The sequence below is a fragment of the Impatiens glandulifera genome, chromosome 9 (assembly GCF_907164915.1).
Source record: "Impatiens glandulifera chromosome 9, dImpGla2.1, whole genome shotgun sequence".
Classification (NCBI taxonomy): domain Eukaryota; kingdom Viridiplantae; phylum Streptophyta; class Magnoliopsida; order Ericales; family Balsaminaceae; genus Impatiens; species Impatiens glandulifera.
The window spans coordinates 25,671,886-25,694,793 of record NC_061870.1 but is presented as its reverse complement, the minus strand read 5'-3'; the positions used below and the strand labels follow the sequence as shown (position 1 = coordinate 25,694,793).

At 32.8% G+C, this 22,908-nt stretch overlaps 2 protein-coding genes across 2 annotated transcripts; both read right to left on the bottom strand.

Annotated features, from left to right (window-relative positions):
• Window positions 1–9,004: 9,004 nt before the first annotated feature.
• Window positions 9,005–10,485, bottom strand: LOC124915350. Its single transcript, XM_047456049.1, has 3 exons — window positions 9,897–10,485; window positions 9,633–9,818; window positions 9,005–9,552 (listed from the first exon to the last, which is right to left on the bottom strand). The coding sequence occupies exons 1-3, from the start codon at window positions 10,362–10,364 to the stop codon at window positions 9,268–9,270; spliced, it is 939 nt and encodes a 312-aa protein (XP_047312005.1). The 5' UTR covers window positions 10,365–10,485; the 3' UTR covers window positions 9,005–9,267.
• Window positions 10,486–19,397: 8,912 nt separating this feature from the next.
• On the bottom strand, window positions 19,398–21,647 carry LOC124915690 (transcription factor LRL2-like). The gene is made up of 6 exons (XM_047456454.1): window positions 21,004–21,647; window positions 20,832–20,897; window positions 20,696–20,761; window positions 19,873–20,185; window positions 19,706–19,797; window positions 19,398–19,632 (listed from the first exon to the last, which is right to left on the bottom strand). The coding sequence occupies exons 1-6, from the start codon at window positions 21,427–21,429 to the stop codon at window positions 19,603–19,605; spliced, it is 993 nt and encodes a 330-aa protein (XP_047312410.1). The 5' UTR covers window positions 21,430–21,647; the 3' UTR covers window positions 19,398–19,602.
• Window positions 21,648–22,908: the final 1,261 nt, after the last annotated feature.

Sequence of the window (22,908 nt, the reverse complement as noted above, 5' to 3'; positions counted from 1 at the left end):
CGTTGGAGCGATCGTTTGGTGATACGCTACTTCGCGCACGCGTCTTTTTGCTGTAGTAGGCGACGCATACTATTTCTAGGCGTTGAATGAAAATTTAACGTCCATCCGATGGTTGCGACTTCGGCTGAGCTTTAAAGTGTTTATTGCAATTGTAACCGTGGTCAAAGAAATAATAAACTTCTCTTTGACTTCAGCATTTGAACTTCACCTTTCAACTTTATTTTATGGGAGCAGGGGCTTTCGCTAGAACTGAAACTCTATCTTCTGTTCAACTCGACTTTATGCTCGATAAAAGGAATTAGGGAAGCTCGAATCGAAATATACTAGAAGGGAAAATACTTCGAAGTTGGACCTATTCCCATGCAATAGTCATAAACTCTTGACGATATCGAGCTGAAACAACCTATTCTTCATGAATACCCCGATTCAATGCTAATGAATTGCATCCCGGGGAGTTTTCGAGGTACCAAACATTCATTCTTGACTGATGGATGTTTATGTGTTCCCAAAGATGTACTTTTGGTGTCAAAAAAAGATCCTACTAAACCAGAATCAAGGGATCCGCTCAATGGTCTATTTGAGGTACCGTGCCTGATTTTAAGAAATAGAAAAAGTTTATTGACCGCTACTTATTTGTGCGCCGTGTCTTCCTATTGTCCTGGGAGTACTCCTTGTGTTAGATATTTTACGTGTCAATCTAAGAAGTTTTCAATGTAGTGATATTCCTCTTTTCGCGGATGTTCATGGCATGTGAGACATGCCGCTTGGATTTCCCTTGCTTCTTTGGTCAAGTTCCGCCAATAGTACCATTGTTTCTACACAAATCTATACAAGCTAAAGCTAACATTTGGTTGTGGCTTGATTCTTGGTGACACATTTGTACAATACTTCTCTTTTCCCTCTATGATACAGGGTCCCTTGATGCATGTAGTACTTTTTGAGTTCATTGAGGTTAACGTAGTCGAGCCTTCTCGTCTGGTGAGGGCAGCGATGATGGGCGTTCGCTGGTAACTATTCTTCCGAATTTTGGCTACACCCGATTACAAATTTAATTTTTATTTTAAAATCTTAATAGTTTATTTGAAATTGATTTTTCTTTCACCCTCAATGGACAAATCTCATTATTAAATATCTTGACCTCACAGACTTTCACATCTCTCTTATCTCTCGCCAAACCAATCACAAATCACATTCGACTTCTAATCTTGTGACCTCACACTTTGGTCAATTAACATCTCATTCACATGTATTTTTAACCACCAATCTAATGACCTTATGATCACTTATTATCGGTCGCTTATCCCTTGGAAACTAATCACCAATCTCAAGCAACATTTTATCTCGCAACTTCACACTTTCACATGCATTTAATTCCTCGACAAACCAACCACCAATCACAATCGACTTCTAATCCCGTGACTTTATGATCATTTATTATTAGTCTCTTATCCCCCGAGAAACCAACCACCAATTCCAATTGAACTCTTATCTCATGACCTCATTACTTTTACACGTCTCTTATCTCTCGCCAAACCAACCACTAATCCCAATGAACATCTTCATCTCGTGACATCACATTTTCACACACCTCTTATCCCTCGGTAAACCAACCACCAATCGCAATCACACTTTTACATGTATTTCTTATCCTTTGGCAAACCAACCACCAATTACAATGTCACCAACCTCTTATCCTTCGGAACCAACTACCAATCACAATCAATCTATCATCTCGTGAAAATTCACAATTTCATAGTCATATGTCTCTAATCTCTCGGCAAACTAACCACAAATCTTAATCTCAATCGATCTCTAATCTCGTGACCTTACAGTCTTTTGTTATTGACCACTTTATCCATCGACAAACCAACCACCAATACCAATGTTATTGGTCTCTTATCTCTCGACAAATTAATCACCATCTCAATCACACTTTCACACACCTCTTATCCCCCGACAAACCTACCGCTAATCATAATCACACTTTCACACACATCTTATCCCTCGGCATATCAACCTCCAATCATAATCACACTTCCATATGCCTCTTATCCCTCGGTAAACCAATAACCAATCTCAATTGACCTCTAATCTCGTGACCACACAATCCTTTGTTGCTGACCTCTTATCCATCGGCAAAACACATTTTACACACACTTTTACACGTCTCTTATCCCTCAACAAACTAATATTACCGGCCTTTTATCACTCGACAAACCAACCACCAATATCAATCACACGTCTCTTATCCCTCATCATACTAACCACCAATCCCAATCACACTTTCACTCACCTCTTATCCATTGGAAAACCAAACATCAATCTCATTCAACCTTTAATCTCGTGAATTCACAATCATTTTTTACCATCCTCTTATTCCTTGGCAAACCATATCCTAATCACACTTCCACATGAATTTTATCCATCAGAAAACCATTGTTACTAACCTCTTATTCCTCAGAAAATCAACCACTAATCTCAATCACACTTTCATACTATTAGTATTTTAGACCTTTACTTTTATATATTTTATTATTTAGTCCCTTTGTTGGCTTATAAATAAGTCTTTTATTGTTTTCTATTTCAATATATTCAATGTATAATAAAACCCTAGTTTCTCTTTTCTCTGTTTTCTATCATGGTATCAGAGCCACCATTCATTTATAGGGCTTGATTTGTTGGGATCGAGGGTTTTTGCAACGATTCTTATGCTTCTACACCGAAGGATTAATCTGTTACGGTATGTCTCTTGTTTTGCTTCCGCACTGATTGATTGCAGCTCCTAGGGTTTGTTTGTTGGCTTGTGAATTGGGGATTTTGTTTGTTTGGTTCCTTTGTTGCTTGGATCTCATTTGCTTGTTCGTTATGGCTGTTCGTAAAGACGATTCTCTTCAGTCTATTAGTGTACAGTTGGATGGGAAAAATTATTCGTATTGGAGCTATGTGATGAAAAAAATTTTGAAGGGAAAATCGATGTGGGGTTATGTTATGGGTACGAAAATGCCACCTACCGATAACGCTGCAGAGACTTATGCAACAATGCTCGATATTTGGGAGGCCGATAACTCGAAGATCATCACGTGGATAAACAATTTTGTCACACATTCGATTGGGGTTCAGTTGGCAAAGTACGATACATCCAAGCACGTTTGGGACCATCTTGCTCGTCTTTATACACAGTCTAATTTTGCCCGACAATTTCAGTTGGAAACGGACATTCGTGCACTCAAGCAGAATGATTTGTGTATCCAAGATTTTTATTCCGCCATGTCTGATTTGTGGGATCAGTTGGCTCTTACCGAGTCTGAGGAATTACGGGTATTGGCACCTTACATCACACATCGAGAGCAACAACGCTTAGTTCAATTTTTGGTTGCTCTTCGATCTGATTTTGAGACTTTGCGTGGATCAATCTTGCATTGGAACCCTTTGCCTTCAGTATATTCGGTTGTCCATGAGTTGATAGCTGAGGAGATACGAATCAAGACTCGACTTGACAAAGAGCATAACCCAATATCTACTTCATTCGTTCTTGCAACTCCACATAATCCCTCTAGTAATCATCCGAATCGATTGAACTCACGAGTGGCTATGGATGAATGTGCTTTCTATAAAAAGAAGGGTCACTGGAAAGGCCAATGTCCTTTGTTAATCAATAAAGGTAAACAACCGCACCAACAACAACAATCGCAACCACAATAGCAATCACAAAGACGCCCTCCACAATCATCATCTCATTTGCCCCCATGGAAACCTACAAGTCAAGCATTCCAAGCTAGTAGTGTATTGACTCCACCTCCTATAGATCCATCGATGATTGAGCAGTTCCAAAGGTTTCTCGCTTCGCAACCTCATGCCATGTCAGCGTCTTCTCATGTCGGTTTGTCTTCTTCCAATACCTCTGCTCCCTCAGGTATATATTCTTCTGTTTGGGTTCTAGACTCTGGGTCCTCTCATCATATGTCTCCTGAATTGTTTTCTTTTGATTCTTTGTCACCAAACTCGTCTATCTCGGTTGCAACAGCTGATGGTACCCATATGCCATTAGTAGGAGTCGGTTCTATTAATACACACAATTTAACTCTTTCAGATGTCTATTACATTCCAAGTCTTACCTTAAATCTTGTCTCGGTTAGTCAATTGTGTGACTTGGGATATTCCGTCTTCTTTTCTAATTCCACTTGTTATGTGCAGGATCCACATTCTCAGAAGCTGAATGGGACAGGCCATAGGAGAGGAGGATTATATGTGTTGGATGAACTCGAAGTACCAAAAATAGCTACTAGTGCTGCTTCTACTGTGGATTTGACATCTTTTCATTTGAGTCGCTCTTCTTCTACCTTTTATTTATGGCATTCTCGTTTAGGACATATTTCAGGATCCCGTTTAAAATTTTTGGCTTCTACTGGAGTTTTAGGTGATTTGAAAACTGATGATGTTTCTGATTGTAGTGGTTGTAACTTTCTAAGTTTTCGGCTTTGCCTTTTCAAACAAGTTTATCTTCATCTTTTGCTCCATTTGATCTAATTCATTCTGATGTGTGGGGACCTTCTCCTTTACCTACAAAAGGGGGTTCCCGCTATTATGTTTCGTTTATTGATGATTGTACTCGTTATACTTGGGTTTTTCTTATGAAACGTCGTTCTGAATTTTTAGGTATATTTCATACTTTTAGAGCTCTTGTCAAAACTCAGTATTCGTCTGTCATCAAATGTTTTCGTTGTGATTTGGGTGGGGAATACACCTCTAATGATTTCTCTAGGTTACTTGCTTCTGACGGAACTCTTCATCAGAGTTCTTGTTCAGACACCCCTCAACAAAATGGCGTTGCAGAAAGAAAACATCGACATATTGTTGAAACAGCTCGCTCTCTCTTATTTTCTGTCAATGTTCCTAGTGTCTTTTGGGGTGAAGCCATCCTCACTGCTGTACATCTTATTAATATGATTCCAACATCTCACAACTCAGGTTTGTCACCGTTTGAAAAGCTTCAAGGATATGCTCCTGCTTATTCCTCATTACGTGTCTTTGGTTCCGCTTGTTTTGTATTACGTCCACACGTTGAGCGTAACAAATTGACTTCACGATCTGTAATGTGTGTTTTCTTGGGGTACGGGATAGGACAGAAAGGTTATCGTTGTTTTGATCCCGTCAGTCAAAAATTATATGTCTCCCGTCATATTTTGTTTCTTGAGCATATTCCATTTTTTCCATTCCTATAAATTCTCATGATATGACTCACCTAGACTTTGTTAGAATTGATCCTTTTACGGTTGATGATGAGGTGACACCTCCTACTACAGATTCTAGTACTACAGAGGTGACACCTCCTACTACAGACTCTAGTACTGCAGTTCCTGACACATATCTTCCTCCCTCCACGGTCTCTCAATCTCCTCCCGATTATGTGGATCCTCCACCTCGTCAGTCAACCCGTATACGTAAGTCAACCAAACTTCCTGATTTTTCTTATTCGTGTTACTCTACATCTTTTGCTTCCTTTTTAGCATCTATTCATTGTTTGTATGAGCCATCGTCCTATCGAGAAGCTGTTATTGATCCTCTTCGGCAGTTTGCTATGGCTGAGGAACTTGCAGCACTACATCAAACACATACTTGGGATTTGGTTTCTTTACCATCAGGAAAACGACCTATTGGTTCTCGATGGGTATACAAAATAAAAACCAAGTCTGATGGGTCTATTGAGAGATATAAAGCCCGAGTCGTTGCGAGGGGTTTTTCTCAAGAATATGGCATGGATTACGAGGAAACTTTTGCCCCAGTTGCGAAAATGACAACAGTTCGCACTCTTATTGCTGTTGCTTCCGTTCGTAAGTGGAATATAACTCAGATGGATGTTAAGAATGCTTTCCTCAATGGAGATCTTCAAGAAGAGGTTTTTATGGTTCCTCCACCTGGTGTCCCTCACAAACCTGGTGAAGTTTGTAAGCTCCGGAAAGCTCTCTATGGGCTTAAACAAGCACCACGCGCTTGGTTTGATAAATTCTCTTCTGTGATCACTTCAATAGGATTTCATCGTAGTCATCATGATTCGGCATTGTTCATCAAGTGTACAGATCGAGGTCGTATTCTTCTATCTTTATACGTTGATGATATGATTATTACAGGTGATGATATTGACGGGATTGGGCTCTTGAAATCCGAGTTTGCTTGTAGTTTTGCGATGAAAGATTTGGGGATGTTACGTTATTTCCTTGGGATTGAGGTTGCTTCATCTCCAAAGGGATATATTTTATCTCAGTCAAAATATATAGGTGATATATTTGATCGTGCTCGTCTTACTAATAATAAGATTGTGGATACTCCAATTGAAACCAATGCTCGATATTCTCTAACTGATGGCTCACCTTTGCCAGATCCAGCCTTGTATCGTACTATTGTTGGCAGCTTGGTTTACCTCACCATCACCCGTCCCGATATTGCTCATGTTGTACACATTGTTAGTCAGTTTGTTACTGCGCCTACTATAGTTCATTGGAGTGCTGTCCTTCGTATTCTCCGATATCTTCGGGGAACTCAGTTTCAGAGCCTTCTCCTTTCTTCCTCTTCTTCCTTGGATCTTCGAGCGTTCTCTGATGCTGATTGGGCTGGTGATCCCTCCGATCGCAAGTCCACCACAGGGTTTTGTATCTTTCTTGGTGATTCTTTGATTTCATGGAAGAGCAAGAAACAAGATGTGATCTCTAGATCTTCCACGGAAGCTGAGTATCGTGCTATGGCCTCTACGACCTGTGAGACTGTTTGGTTACGATGGTTACTTGCCGACATGGGAGTCTTTCTTCATGAGCCTACTCCGTTGTTCTGTGATAATAAGAGTGCCATCCAGATTGCTCGTAATTCGGTGTTCCATGAGAGGACGAAACACATTGAGATTGATTGTCATGTTGTTCGACATCACTTTGCAATCGGTACCATCACATTGCCATTTGTTTCTTCCTCTGTGCAGATTGCCGACTTGTTCACCAAAGCTCTATCCTCTTCTCGTTTTCGTTTTTTTGTTAACAAACTCTCAATGCTCATTGCTGCTGCATCATGAGTTTGACGGGGGATATTAGTATTTTAGACCTTTACTTTTATATATTTTATTATTTAGTCCCTTTGTTGGCTTATAAATAAGTCTTTTATTGTTTTCTATTTCAATATATTCAATGTATAATAAAACCCTATTTCAATATATCACATACGTCTCTTAATCCCTCAACATATCAACCACCAATCTCAATCACACTTTCACACGCCTAGTATGTCTCCATAAATCAATCATGAATCTCAATCGACCTCTAATCTCGTGACCTCACGATCTTTTGTTACCGGACTCTTATCCCTCGACAAACTAACCACCAATCTCAATTGCACACACCTCTTATACCTCGGCATACCAACCACCAACCCCAATCTCACTTTCACACTTTCACATGTCTCTTATCTCTCGACATACCGACCACCAATCTCAATCACACGTTCACACGCATCTTATCTCTCAACAAACCATCCACCAATCATAGTTTCATATGCCTCTTATCTCTCGACAAACTAACCACCAATCTCAATCGACCTATAATATAGTGACCTCACGATGCTTTGTTATCAGTCTCTTATCCATCAACAAACCATATCTCAATCACACTTTCACACGTTTCTTATCTTTTCGGCAAACCAATCACCAATCTCACTTAATATTTAACCTTGTGACCTCAAACTTTGGTCAACCAAATATCTTATTCATATATTTTTAACCACCAATATATCATTTGTTATCGGCTTCTTATCAAACCAACCACCAATCCCAATGTTATCGACCTTTTATTTGTCGACAAACCAATTACCAATCTCAATCGATATCTCATCTCATGTGCGTTTTGCACATCAACCATCTCATCATTTTTACTCTCACTCCCGCAAACCAATAATATTATTCAAATATTTAACCGCCATTCTTTCTTCTTAAGAAAAAACTATAATAGTTTAAAAGTTTGTTTAATGAAATTTGAATCGTAGTTTTTATTATGAACTATGTATACTTTAATATTTAGATTACTTCATATTGTTAATTTATATTTATAATTTGATGTATGAATATATAATTTGTATGATTATTAATTAAAAAAAAACACTAAATTTACATTACAAAATCTCATTCTTTATCATTAAAAGAATAAAACTTATAAAAGAAATTTAAAAAAGTTTAAAATGTTGTAAATTCATTCAAATATTTGATTCAATCTGAAACATAGTTGATTATAGACTAGTCTTACAACTACCCATATATAATTCAAGAGCTTGTTCAGTGGTTCAGTTATTTAAATAACATGGAGAAAGAAAATAATAATTGTGTGCGATAATTTTAAAGAGATGATTATATTATTTTGATTAAAAAATTTAAATGGTATTCATATATATATAAATAAAATTAACAATAATAATTTAAAATATAATATAATTTAGTATTTTTAATTGATTTAATGGGATAAAAAGCGAAGTGGTGTAATAATTAATTTTATTAGATTATTTAGAAAACTCAAATATGAACTAGCCCACTACTTGTATATTTATTTTTTAATGAACCGGAGTCTGCACTCTTAGCAATCATATTATATATTATAATATATATATTTTGGATATTTTTACTTTATTTTTTTTAATTTAAATTTTAATTATTAAAAGATGTTTTAATAATTAATAACTCAAATATTTTTTTATATAAATAAATTTTAAGAAAAAATCCCCAAACCCAAGAAAATAAAATTAAACAATCAATATCAAACAAGCTCTCTTTAGTTAATTATGCACAACTATATTCACCTCATTTTCCAATAAATTTGTAATGAACTAACTAAATCAAAATCTCTTAACATAATTTTTTTTTAATGAACTAACTAATTCAAAAGCTCATAACAACTTTTTTATTTATAAATTTTAAAATAACCTCTGCATATATAAATAAACAACCAAAACAATAAAAAAAAACATGAATTTCCGTGCACTCTTAGTGCTCTTTTAATGTTTATTTATTTTACTAAAAACTCACATATTATAAATAAAATATCAAAATACAATTACTTAATTTTCACTGTTAAAAACCAAATAACCTATATTTTATCGAACAATAAAAAAAAAAATCAAAAAAACCATGATCAAACAAGCTCTTAAATGTCACACAGTACCAAAACAAAAGATCAAAGTACCATTTCTTGTCTGTCTGCTGCCAATTGCCATTGCCATTGCCTCTCAGATGAGTAAAATGTATCAATTATTATAAGTACAGTTCTTCAATGGAATGGCTACATTCATCTTCTTGGGGTCCATCACCACAAAACAACTGATCCTTTTGTAAAATTTAGGTTTCACCAGTTTCCCTAAAACATAAGCCCTTGCCCTAAGAGTGAAATCCAATGTCAACGGCACAGGAACCGTCGTCACTCCTTCCTTGCTACTTAAATCCGATCCCCCACCATACAAAGGAATCATATTTCCTTGCACCGACACCGCCATTGTTCTTTTACTCTTTCTCGATTGATAAAACCTTTTAATCTGCAATTTCGTGTCAAAGCTAATTAATTTACAAGAATTGGAAACTGGGTTTTGATTATACAGCTTTATAACTAACTTACTGTTCCGGTAGCTAATGTAAGTTCTGAATAAGATAGATCTACTGGAGTTGATGTCACATGAACACCAAAGAATGTTCCACTGTTATGAAAGATTAGCTTCACTGTTGAATTCATTGTAACCATCTCTGTACTTACGCCGGAGCCATCACTCCCTGCTTGGATCACGAACTGATCGAACATGATACTCTGTTTTAAAGAACATTAAGAAATTATTCATGATGATATATAATCGAGCAAATTAGTTTATTAATCTCTGATTCTGACCTTCATTGTGACAGATGGTTTCTGATTCCTGCTTGCTCCCCATAAAACGAGAGAAAAGAATGAGAACAAAACGAAGAACCCAACAATGAACGCTGGAAAATAGCAACGACGGGGGAGACCTCCATTGGAATCGTTTTCATCGAGTAGACCTTCTTCTTCAATGGCGTCAAATCCCTTCCAGTGTTTTTCCCCTTTCCTGTGGTGTGGACGGGCGGTTGTAGCATCTCCTGTGCCGGGTTTTCTTGATCCGGGTTTGAGTGAACCGGAGAAACGGGTAGAGGAAGAGTCACGGGAATGAGGTCCCGGTGAACCCATTGGACTGAAAATGGGGGTGGAATGGAAAGAATTTGTCGTTTTCTCGCCATCATGGGAATCTCTTGAGGGACTCTGAACGTAATAGGCTGGTCGACGGGGAGGAGATCTTGTCGGTGATGAATCTGCTAGACTTGTCACCTCTGAATTTGACATTGTCGGTGTGACTGAAGTTTGATAAAAAAAAAAAAAAGAGTGAGGATGAAGAAGAAGAAGTAAATAGAGATCTGTCTCTTTCTATGTTTTAAAGAAAGATTCTGTATGTAGAAGCACGTTACGGGAGAGAATTGTTTATGGGAAGAAACTCTTGCATCTGCTCAATTAAATTAGCAAGTACTAGGGTTTGTTTGATTATTTGCTAAGACTTATTTGTAGTAGTTTATTGGCAATCATGATTTATTGGAAGAGGAGGAGGAGAACATTAGAAAAAGAGTTAGACCTTGTTTGATTTTGGGAAGTGAATAAGTCACAATTACAAATCAATTAGGGAGGAATAAATTGAATTAAATGAGTTTAGGCTACACTAAACTAAATAAAATGGATATACCGAGAAAAACACTAAACATGTTTGAACAATTACGATGTGAATAAATGATCCGGTTATTTGAATAATTTGGAGAGAAAAAAATAATGATCGATAATGATTTTGAGAAAATGAAAATTTTGTTTTTGGTAAAATTTGAAAATCATTAATATATAAAAATTAAATTAATAATTTTAAATAAAAAGTATTTTGTATTTTATTAATGAATTACGTGATTTAATGGAGGAGAGTATAAGTGAAATAATGTTTAATTTTTTTTATTATCTAAATAACTCAAAACCGAGCCTGCATTGTTTATAATCTAAACCTACAATGTTATACATATAAAATGTGGTTTGGGTAAGTGGTTGTTTAAATGTGACTTGGATAAATAAAAACTTTCAATGTTGATTTTGGTGAATAAATGAATCAGAAATATATTTTTCTAGTGGGATTTGGCAATCATGTCTAGGTTTCGATCTTTGGTGAGTTTGAAGCTTTAATTGACCATTGTTGACTGTGTATTATTTTTAGTATAGTTTATGTTTGTATTTTTTTTCTTGAATGGATTATAGTCATCATCTTCAATTTAATTTAAGAAAATTCTGACTAGAAATCGAGCTTTGTATACTTTATTTTTTTTTTAGAAATTAATCTTGTCACTTAGGATATTTTATTTTATTTTATCAATAATACTACTTTTTTTAATGAGTTTTTATAATTTAATTGTGATTTTTGTGATTAAATATTTAATTTAATTTAATTGTTTATTTAAGCATGTATATTTTAAAGTGACAATCTAAGTTTATTAAATTATTCAGTTCAATTTATTCTATAATTATTTCAATGCATTTTTTAGTTTAAGGGTTTTTAATGTTTTTCACAAACTTGTTTGCTTAAATTTATTTGCATTAAGGATCTCTTCCTATAAAAAAAATTTATTCTCATAGAGTCAAACAAACTAATCAAACACGTATAAGAGAAATAGGAAAAAAAAGGTATTCATTCATAATTTCATTCACATAATTGTGACATAAAATTGCAATGACAGTTGTCATTATTATTATTATTATTTTATGTTTATGAGTGCCAGTTGTTTTGTACTCTAATATATTTGGTTTCTTAATTAGTCAGCCCCATCAATATTTTTCTTGTCATTTTTCCTATTACTTAACTACTACACTTTGCGATCTATTTTAGAGAGTGAATCAAATTTTAAAAAAAAATAAAAAATATATCAATTTAATTTAGCAAACAAAGCTAACTTTAATTATTGGGGGGCCTATTTTCAATGTAATTTGTATTACCTTTTTGTATTTTATTTTGGCTACTTGTCTTTGGAAAAGTTTATAATTCAGATATCATTGCTTTATTATAAATTAAAGATGTGTTTTAACAAAATAAAAGTATTATAAGGTTGTCAATATTGACTACATATATTGTCATTTGTTTTTAAAATTTAATTGTAACTGCAATGTTATGGTCCTCACCCAACTAGATTTTTAATTTGACAAATGTGTATTACTTTATTTTTTAAATGATAATATATATCCATTTATCTATTTATTTAAACACCAAAATTGTAACTAAATTGTAAAATTTCATAGAATCAATATTTTGGTTCAAATTATAACATTTATGTAATAACTTATTATGATAGAATTCAAAAAAACATTAAAATGATAATTAACAAATGTTATAAATTACAAATAGAAAATTAAAAAAAGTAAAAACGAACAAATGTAGTTAAACAAAATCAAAATTTCAATAGTCAGCCTATTCGAAGGTGGGACTTCGGATCCTTACATGGGCATTGCTAGAATTTCGAGAACATTTCCAATTGGACAACTCTGACTTTCCCGTATGGTTACAATCACAAAACCATGTTAAATTAAAAAAAAATAAATTGTCTGTACTTGCGGCACACATTCAATTAACCGTCTAACATGTTTTAAACTCACGCTTTCAAGCTTCAAACCAACTTCAAGTTTAGCGGTGTGACTCAACAATAACATCAACCCCAACAAAACTCAATAAAGGCCGAAACAGAATCGACACATGGTCAACAGACACATGGTCAACAAATCCAACAACCTAACCCAGGTACCCATATGAGCATCAACATAATTTTAAATGTTGTTTAAAATATTCACACTAGGTTGGCAAATATTCATTCTACTTCAATATTACATATGATAATGTGTTTGGGAAGCCAGCTAGAGAAAAAGTTGGGACAATTTTTAACCCATGTAGAAAATGCAAAAAATAAAATAAAAAATCTTCCAGAATAATTTGATCTTTTTACAGGTATATATCTTATTTGTGGTAAGTTAAAAGTATTATTATAAAATTTTGAGATAATACAAAATATTTTAATAGTGTTTTAGTAATAAAATAATAACAATATTGTGTTTGTACATATTAAACAAATCTCACATGTGTATATGTTTGATTTAGTTTTAGAACTTAATTATTTTTTAATTAACATTATTATATTAATTAATTATTTTATACTGTTGAGATACCTTTTTCTATTGACACCGTTGGAGAGTATATGAAATTAAACTAATATAATTATAATAAGATGATCTATCATTAATTAGATTTGGGTGACTAAGAAGGGTTTAATTTAACTTTGGAAGATGACACAAATAATGTCAATCATGAATCATGCCATAAATTTTTAGTTATTGCTATGATGTTCGGATTGAGTTATTTCAATAACTTTGTGCGATGAAAAAAATTGATTGACGATGATTTTGAAAAACTAAAGATTTTTTTGTAAAATTTTTTGATATATAAATAAAATAAAAAATAATAATTTAAAATATAAGATATTTTATTATTTTTGTTAATGAATTAAATGATACAACCAAAAAAGTGAAATAATGTTTCAGTATTTTGAGAATAACTGTCAAGTGAAATAATATTTTACTATTTTTGGTAAGGTGGTGCCAAAATTCAGAATTTAAACAATTTCTGCCAAGTTGTAAATTGCCCAAAATTTGTTGGGTTTAAGGTTATGTACATGGGTGTTTGGATTTTAAGATTTTTATAATCATGTAGTAATTGATAACATAATGTAATACATGTTGAAGATTTTCCCAAGGAAAGGACATTTGCTTGTTTAAAGATTCCTCTATTATAGAAGTTAAATATATTAGTTTTTATGTTTGTGAAAATGGTATATTTAAAACTTTTGATATTATTATTTATGAAGCAAAAACTAAAATTTTCATTATTAAGTCGTACATCAAGATCAAGACTCAACCAAAATGATGACTTTTCAACCTCGAAATTAATGGAAGACAATGAAAATGAAAATGTTCAAAAGATAACTTTCTTAGCCCTTGATTTGAGAAAGACAATCTTGAAGTTCTTTGTCTAAGCAGATCTATCTAGCATTTAGACTTGGATACCGATTTGTTATAAATGCCAACAACTTAGGTCAACACAATTAAAAATGTTGGAACCTATTTTGTATTTATTTCAAAATCATGAAAATATCATAATATTAAATGTGAACTTCCAAAGGACAAATATAAATGGTTGAAAATTGTGAAATCTTGTGTTGATGTATTTTATTTATATTAAACTAGTATTTGATTATTAAACTTTTCAACAATTATTTTGATATACTTATTCATTACATGTAAATCAACTCTCAAAAAAAATTTATAAGCTTATATAAATATACCAGGTATAATGACAACTCTAATGCAAATTACCCTTAATTGGGATTAGATATGATCTTTGAAGAGAAAGTGGATGCTTATAATTGAAGTTATCACGTCTATTTTTTTTTTTAACTCAACTTAAAACGTTTTAAGCGGTGATTTTTAGTCATTTTAAGTACACTTATTGTTAGAGTTATAAACCATTCTTATATTTATCAATAGACAATTTATACAATTTTGAAGATAGTTTGATTTTATTTTTTTGAAATTTATTTAAAATGTCATATATTATATTTTTATTTTTTTCAACTATTTAATTAAAATAATAAAATATATTTATTTTTATTAATAAAATTTAAATATAAAAAAGATATTATAGCAATATTTTGTGAGAAAAGTCCAACAAATCTTCCCCACCAAATAACGAACATGAAACAAGCTTAATGAAGTTAAAGTGTTAAACTCTCCTTTACTCTAGGATGAAGCTAGAAATCTGTTACGACTTGTTTCGTAAGGTGTGTTTTGGGTTCAAGAATCAAGTTTTTAATTTTTAAGACCGGTGGAAATTCTACAATCAAAGGGCAGCGGAAGGTTTTCTGTAGAGAATTTGGGGGTGAGGGGATAAAAGAACCAAGGGTGCGAAAAGAAATATTGTTGGTCTATACCAAACAGTCCATAATAATAAATAGACGAATATGGGCGAAGTCACATCTTCATCATTCTATTCATGGGTCCTTGGGGAAGAAAGATCATCCTTATATATGTGATGTCTTGCCCCATAATATTCGGTTACAACAAATACTCGAAAATAACAGAATTCGGTTTGTAAAATAGAAAAAGAAAGCAAAACAAAATATCAATACAACAAAACAGAAATTTGGCCCATGTGCACCATAGGATCGAGACCTGGTGCCGAGAAAGGTTGCTGAAATTTATTCTAGGACCGAGGCCTTGATTTTAGACCCTAGCATTATCTCTCCCTTCAAAATTCGTCGCCCTCGACGGAAAAGATCGTGGTCTTCCGAGTCTTCCGAGCATTTAATGCGCATGCTCAATATTTCAAAAAATTCGGTCGGACTTCAGCAAGTCCCGCAAGTGTTGGAGTCTAGGACCGCATTTCTTAGAAGCCTTCGGTCTTCCTGCTCCACGACCAGTCCTTCCTTCGGCCCAGCACGCCCGGTGCGGCAAAAGGGCCATTTTTCTTCCGGGCATACTCCAGAATGTCTTCAAACAACCAAGCCTAGTCCTTTATCCATACCAGCAACACATGCGCAACAACATAGCCATGTCTTCCGACTACCTTCCTGGCTGGTGTTCGGTTGTTGGTTTGCTGGGTGAGCCCTTTGATTATTTTTTGGAAATTTTCAGGAGCGTCTTCCAAAACAAGTGAAACACTTTGGCATTCGTTCTTGCTGATTATTTGTACAGTGGCAGCAACATTATGATTTTCCAAGGCCTTTTCTAGCTGGCTGCCTTGTATTATGTTGACCCGCGACCGAAGGGCACCTTGCTGGACCGAGAAAGTGTGCAAGATAATGACACGTTCGTCCCTTGTCTCAAGCACCAAAGGTGGGTCATAAAAATCTGATTCTTGGACGGGTTCTTGAACGAGTTCTTGAACTTCTTGCTGATTAGCCGGGGCCATGAACAAACTGGATTTGCACATATGATTGAGCTTCCATTTTTCATTGCAAGTATAACGTCGGTCTTCCAAGGGATTGGTCGTCCGGTTTGTGCTCGGCCAGACCGTGTTAAAAATGCATGGTTTGGGCAGCAGCGACGGCATGGCGCTGTACAAAAGCCTGTGACCGAATCGCAGCAAGAGATCGCTCTTGAATGCATCCCACGTCAATGCTACCTTTTGGTTGCGATTCTGCAAATATGATTCATGCCACGTTCTTGCCTCTTTCGAAAAGTGAGTGCGGACAATGTCCAGCTTTGTGGCATCATTCGTCTTGCTCACCCTAAAGGTTTTCTCGGCAAATAAGAGCCAGCCCTCCAAATCAGTCCCATCAAATTCAAGAATATTAACTTTTGTGAGCCGGGTTGGAGGAAGGTAACAAGAAGCAATATTATAGGGTCGGGTGCTGGGATTTTGGCCATTATTAAACGCACCTTTTTCAATGGTTGTCAAGCTTTTTCCAGCAGCATACCTTCTGTTCATATTTTGCAGAAAAACATTGTGCAAGGCAGCATGTTCGGTCATATGTTGTCGCAGGGCAGTATTCATGGAGGCATATTGTTGGGTCAGCCCTTCGAGTAGGGTCTTAAGATCATCCATCTTTGCTGCTACCGGGTTCTTTCATTTGAGAATCGTCTTGCTCTGATACCAAGAATGTTACGACTTGTTTCGTAAGATGTGTTTTGGGTTCAAGAATCAAGGTGGAAATTCTACAATCAAAAGGCAGCGGAAGGATTTCAATAGAGAATTTGGGGGGGGGGATAGAAGAATCAAAGGTGCGAAGAGAAATACTGTTGGTCTATATCAAACAGTCCATAGTAAATAATAATAGATGAATAAAGCCGAAGTTCATATCTTCATTATTCCATTCTTGGGTCCTTGGGGAAGAAAGATCAACTTTATATAGGTGATGTCTTGCCCCATAATATTCGGTTACAACAAATACTAGAAAATAACAGAATTCGGTTTGTAAAATAGAAAAGGAAAGTAAAACAAAATATTAATACAACAAAACATAAATCTGGCCCATGTGCACCATAGGACCGAGACCGGGTGGCGAGAAAGGTTGCTGGAATTATTCTACGACCGAGGCATTGATGCTTAGGGTCTATCAGAATCCAACAAATATTTTTATTTAAATGTGTCCTTAGGCCAAATATTTTCAAGGAAAAAAAGAAAGGAATGTTAGTTTGTTTTTGTAGTAAGTTAGTATAAAATGTTAAATCAATAGTTGATTTTATATTAGATTTAAAGAGGTTTTTTTTATTAAAAAAATACTTAATTTGAATTCTTATTTGTTTATAACTATTAAATCAGTAAAATATATATATTTTTTTAAATCACATAATAAAATAATACTACATTCAATAAATAAATAACTATTCAATATTGCATAGTATTAAAATTTAATTTAATTAATCAAATAATTATAATATCATATTTTAATAAATCAAACTATATAATAATTAAACATATTAATCTATATATATACACAATAAAACTCACAAAAAAAACGCAAATAAACAATGAAAAAATGTCAATTTTATGTAAATAATTGTATGGAGATGTCAAATTTATTATTTAAATGGTAAATGAAAGCTTTTACAGCGAAACTCTTTGCTATCGTTTCGTGGGTTAAATCCGCTCCCACTAAACTTCATACAGCTAAGTTTCCTTACAATTCTGAGGCGATTCAATCAGCCCATGAAGTTTTAGTAAAAGAATGCAATCAAATTTCTCAATGAACATCTTGATCTTGATTATACCCCACCTCAAATTACTATTTTGTTGGCGAGGATTCATGAGCAGAAAAACGTAATGGAGAAGAACGTGATGAAAATGTATGAATTCACTCTGAAGAAATTTCGATTGGAGTTAACCTAAATAAAAAGATCAAATTTTATCTCTTAAGAAAGAAAATACTAAAATTGTCTCATATATATATGTTCTTGATGGGATAAAATTACCTAATTCAAATCTAAGCGATTTCATTATAGTTTTGCAATATGCAGTGAGATATGTTATGAGTTTTGTCAAAGATGGTGTGCGAAATGGAGTCTGGAAATTTGTGACGAATCGACAATGACAATTGACTAGTTGCTATAGATTGTAGGCTGCTAATGATTCTCCTTGTTTGAATCAAGGAAGGAGATGAACTCATTCCATATTGGTTTAGGCTTGTGATTGCTATGCGAGGGCTGTTTAAGATGTTTCTTGGCTTGGCTATAGAGACGGACAAATTGTTGACCAGATATTAGAGATTTCGTTACCGTCATTTTTTAAATCGAGTTATTTTTGAATTTTAATCTAGAATATACTAATATTAAAACATTAACTCATATAATTTTTTCATTAATTTATATACACATGTGTAGGCTGTGATTTATTTAAAAAATAATATAAAATTTGAATCATCAATTACAAATGTCAAAATTAGAATTAATTATTTTCTCTAGTACATAAAATTAACCTTCTTCCAAATAAACAATACCTACTTCACAATGCTAATATCTCCAAACTGCGAACCTTGCGTTCTGAGTTAAATTGCAAATCTCCAAATTGAATAAATAAACACACGCTTGTTTGATGTTGGATTTCTAAAAAAAATTATTGAAAAAAAAATCACGGATAAAGAAAAATTGAATTATTTAGAATTTTTAGGATAAATTATTAAAAATATTATTTTAAATTTAATTATTAATTAAAAAAAATGTTTTATTTAATAAATTAACTAATTTTATTATTAAAATAATAATTAAAATTTTATTTTAAAATGCTTAAAATAATATTCTATCAAAAGCTCCATATGCTTTTGTTAAATTATAAATCTAGAAGTTTGAATTAAAAAACTCTATTTCCGGTTAGTTTTTATTTTATTTTAATAAATATTCTCTTACTCATATCTTGTTTTTTTCAAAAATTTATTAATTAAAACATTAAAATACATCTGCATATAACTATCCTTTTAATCACCATATAACTCATTTAATCAACTAAAACACTAAAATAAATTATTTTAATTTTATTAATTTTAATTTTAAATAATTTTGTTAAAACATTTTTTTTTCATTTTTAATATAAATAAACACTTTTAAAAAAATTAACAAAATAATCAGCTCCATTTTAAAATATAAATAACTTAGACATTGTTTATTTTTATATCAAATCATAATTAAACATAATTTTATCCACAATATGAAACCTTATTATTTTTTTATCAAACAATTTTTTATAAAAAAACAAATCTAATAAAATTTCAAATAATCCAAAGCATCGACAATGACGTACACATGGAGAAGACAAGTAAATAGTACAACTTTTACTCATTGCTTTCACTTTTCTTGAGCCGAAATGACAAGTGAGAAGATGTGACATCAAGTACAAATTTATTTAACAAATTCCCTAAAACCTTACAGATTAAAGTTATATTAATTAGTCCAATCACACAATTATACATATTTTCAACCAAACTTATAAAAATAACCCTTTCAATTCTCTTCATTCTCATCATCATCATCGGTAAGATCTCTTCCTTAGTTCAGGCTGTAAAATAAAAACAAGTCAGCCTCTCCAATATACACATATCATGAATAGAGATGAATCAAAAAATACTGACCCATTCAAAGGGGGCATCAAAAAATATTGAATTCTCAGAAGGTGGCGCTGTGGATTCGAAACCATCCTTAAACTCATCTCCCATTTGAAAATCTGGTTCAGAAAGAATTCATTAACAATCAAATTCATCCATATGTAATTAATTGAATGAAAAGAATGATAACTAACCTAGTGAATTTCTCTGATCAGCTGCATGAATCATCATGTTTCTTTTGTTAAAACTTGCCAACGAATTGTCTTCCATTTGGTATTGATCATGATGTTGATATGGCACTAGATGATTTTGAATCATTGTTTGGGAATTCAAGTTATGTTCTTGGTGACCATGGAAGATATTGTCTGATATTGGCCCATTTTCATGGCTAAAATCTCTTCTGAAATGGGAAACTTGATTATTGGATTGCAATCCTCCTCCTCCTCCTCCTGATGATGGTGCTAGGTCTTGAGGATATAAACTCATTCCATTTCTCATTGTTAACATCTGAAAGATTAATTACTTTATTTATTATAGAATGGTCTATTTTCTAAATCTGTACAAAGTCAAGGTTTAATCTTGCACATTAAGCAAAGGACAAGGATTGATTAACACCTCACTACTGTCGACTTATATACATTTCAAGAAAACTATTGTCTCCAATCAATGATGGGTCCTATTCGATATGACCCATCAATGAGATTATTATAGGCTTTATTTGAAAAGTCGTTTCCTAACAAAGGTTATTTCATAAAACTGCATTAAGCCATTAAAGATAGTTTCATTGTTGTGTTAATCTTCTCAATAGTAGAAACCCTTCTCTAAAACAAAAGTATGAACCCAGATCCATATATACATGTTATCTTTTTCGTCTTATTTGGTTGTTGATTTAAATGATTTGATTGAAAAATTGACGGTTGATTAGATGGTGGGTGGGTGGGTTATATCATATATGAGAATAATCTCAAAAACTCACATCAAACAATCACAAAAGACTAGATCCGGCTGTAGATTTACCTGAACTTGGAGCTGGAGCTGTTTTAGATATTCAATGGCTTCATCAAGCATTGATGCTTTATCAGTCTGTTTAAAGAAGAAGATGAATTTGTAAGAAAAATTGCAGAAAGAATAAGGAAGAAGACAGAGGAAAAACCTTATTGGAGTTTGGAATCAGTTTCTGTAATGCTTTCATTTTCTCATTTATCCTGCTCCTCCTCCTCTGCTCAAATTAAGATCAACCACCGAACTAAGATGAGTAGAGATCCATCATCGATGATCTAACTAATTTATAACCAAGAAAGAAAGAAAGAAAGAAAGAAAGAAACCTTTTCTGATAAATTATGAATTTCAGCTGCTCTACTTCTCTTTGAATAATTGCGTGTAGAAGAACCTATCTTGGGTTGCTGTTCTTCAACCATAGCTTCATACCCATCTTCGCTTTCACAGTCGTAGTGATCGTCAGGATCATTGTCAGTATTTCCGACAGAAGAAGAGGATAGGACGGTGGGAGGTGGAGGGAGAACGTTTGGAGAATTCCAAGCAGAGGAGGATTCGGCAGGGGGTGTTGGACGGTAGGGAATGTTATGATGATGATCATGAGGTGGTGGTAAAGGGGAAATTAGAAAGGGCATTGAATGAGAAGGAGAGGAGAATGAAGAGGAATGGAGAAGAACTTGGTGAAGAAATGATGAGATGTTGTGGTCAGGTGGGGAAGATGAAGAACAGATTGCTGCATCATGTAAATCAGCCATTTGAGTGAGGTCTCTTCTTCTTCTTCTTCTTCTTCTCTGTTTGGATTGAATTGGGGTTAGAGTTCTGAAAAACGAAAAGGGTGGAGGGGGAGAATAAATAAGAGTGATGATGACTGCTGTGTGGTAATCAGGGGTGGGTGAAGAAAGAATTGCAATGAAAGTGGGATTGAGAAGTCGAAAAATCTGACAAAAAGTATTTCAATTCAAACGAGCATGCACAGTTACTGGGATGGGACTCTTTACTACTATTTGTTTGTGTGTATCGTCACGGAATCATATACTAATCCTAATCTCCACGAGCTTCTTTGTTTGGTTGGGTTACCTTAAATAAACTATGATTTGTTTTAAAATGTTGATCGGTTAACTGAAGGAGTTTGGATTTTATTTATTTATTTATTTTTTATTTTTTGGTAAAAGACTTCAAGTTTAATATATAATGATAAAATAAATCTCTTGTGTAGTCTAGGATAACAAGAGCTGGATATTTTAGCTCCCTTCTGAAATTCTATTTTTTTTTATAATGATAAAATAATTAGTATCTTAAAAATAAATATTTTAATATTTTATTTTATTAATAAATTGAGTTATGTAATTGATAAAAAAAGAGATAAAATGATATATGAGAATATTTAAATAATTATAACTTAAAAATATTATATTTCTTTAATTTATTACATCATTAAATTAATTACTCAAAATACTAAAATATTTTATATTTTATTATTATATATATTAATACATTTTATGTGTTTTTTTATCAAAATAAAAAAATTTTACCTTCTCAAAATTATCACCTATTTTTATTTTGTAAATTGTTATTTTGAGAAGATTAAATTGTATTCGGTTAAATTGACTTAAAATGTATTACTGTATTTTTAGTAGTTTTTTTTATTAATGAATTGAGTAATATTATTAATTAATAGATAGACGAAGTAATATTTATTTATGTTTAGATTTTTTTTTAAAATAATCAAACCTAATAAGCTCTAAGGGTTTTCTTTCTAGGATTATGGGAATAATATATAGAATTAATGTACAAATTTAGGGTTTAAGGTTAAGAAATTGTAAAATAATTTAAAATGTTGTAATATATATATAATATAATAAAATAAAGTTAAAAATAAAATGAATTTTTGTAATTTAATTAATAAATAGAATGACGTGGTTAATAGAGAAAAATAAAATAATTTTTTTAAATATTTTAAAAAAATCTTAGGTTTTGTATGGATCATATTATTTAAATAATTTTATAAAATATAATATAATAATTTAAAATAAAATATATTTTAATATTTTTATTAAATAATTATATTAAATAATTAAGAATGTGATGTGAGAAGGAGAGTAATGTAATGAATTTTGATTTCACTGTTTAAATAACTCAAACCCAATAAGTCTTCAAAACACTCTATATATAAATAATAATATTTTAATCATTTGACATAAATAATTAAAATCATCTTTAGTTTTACCATGGTG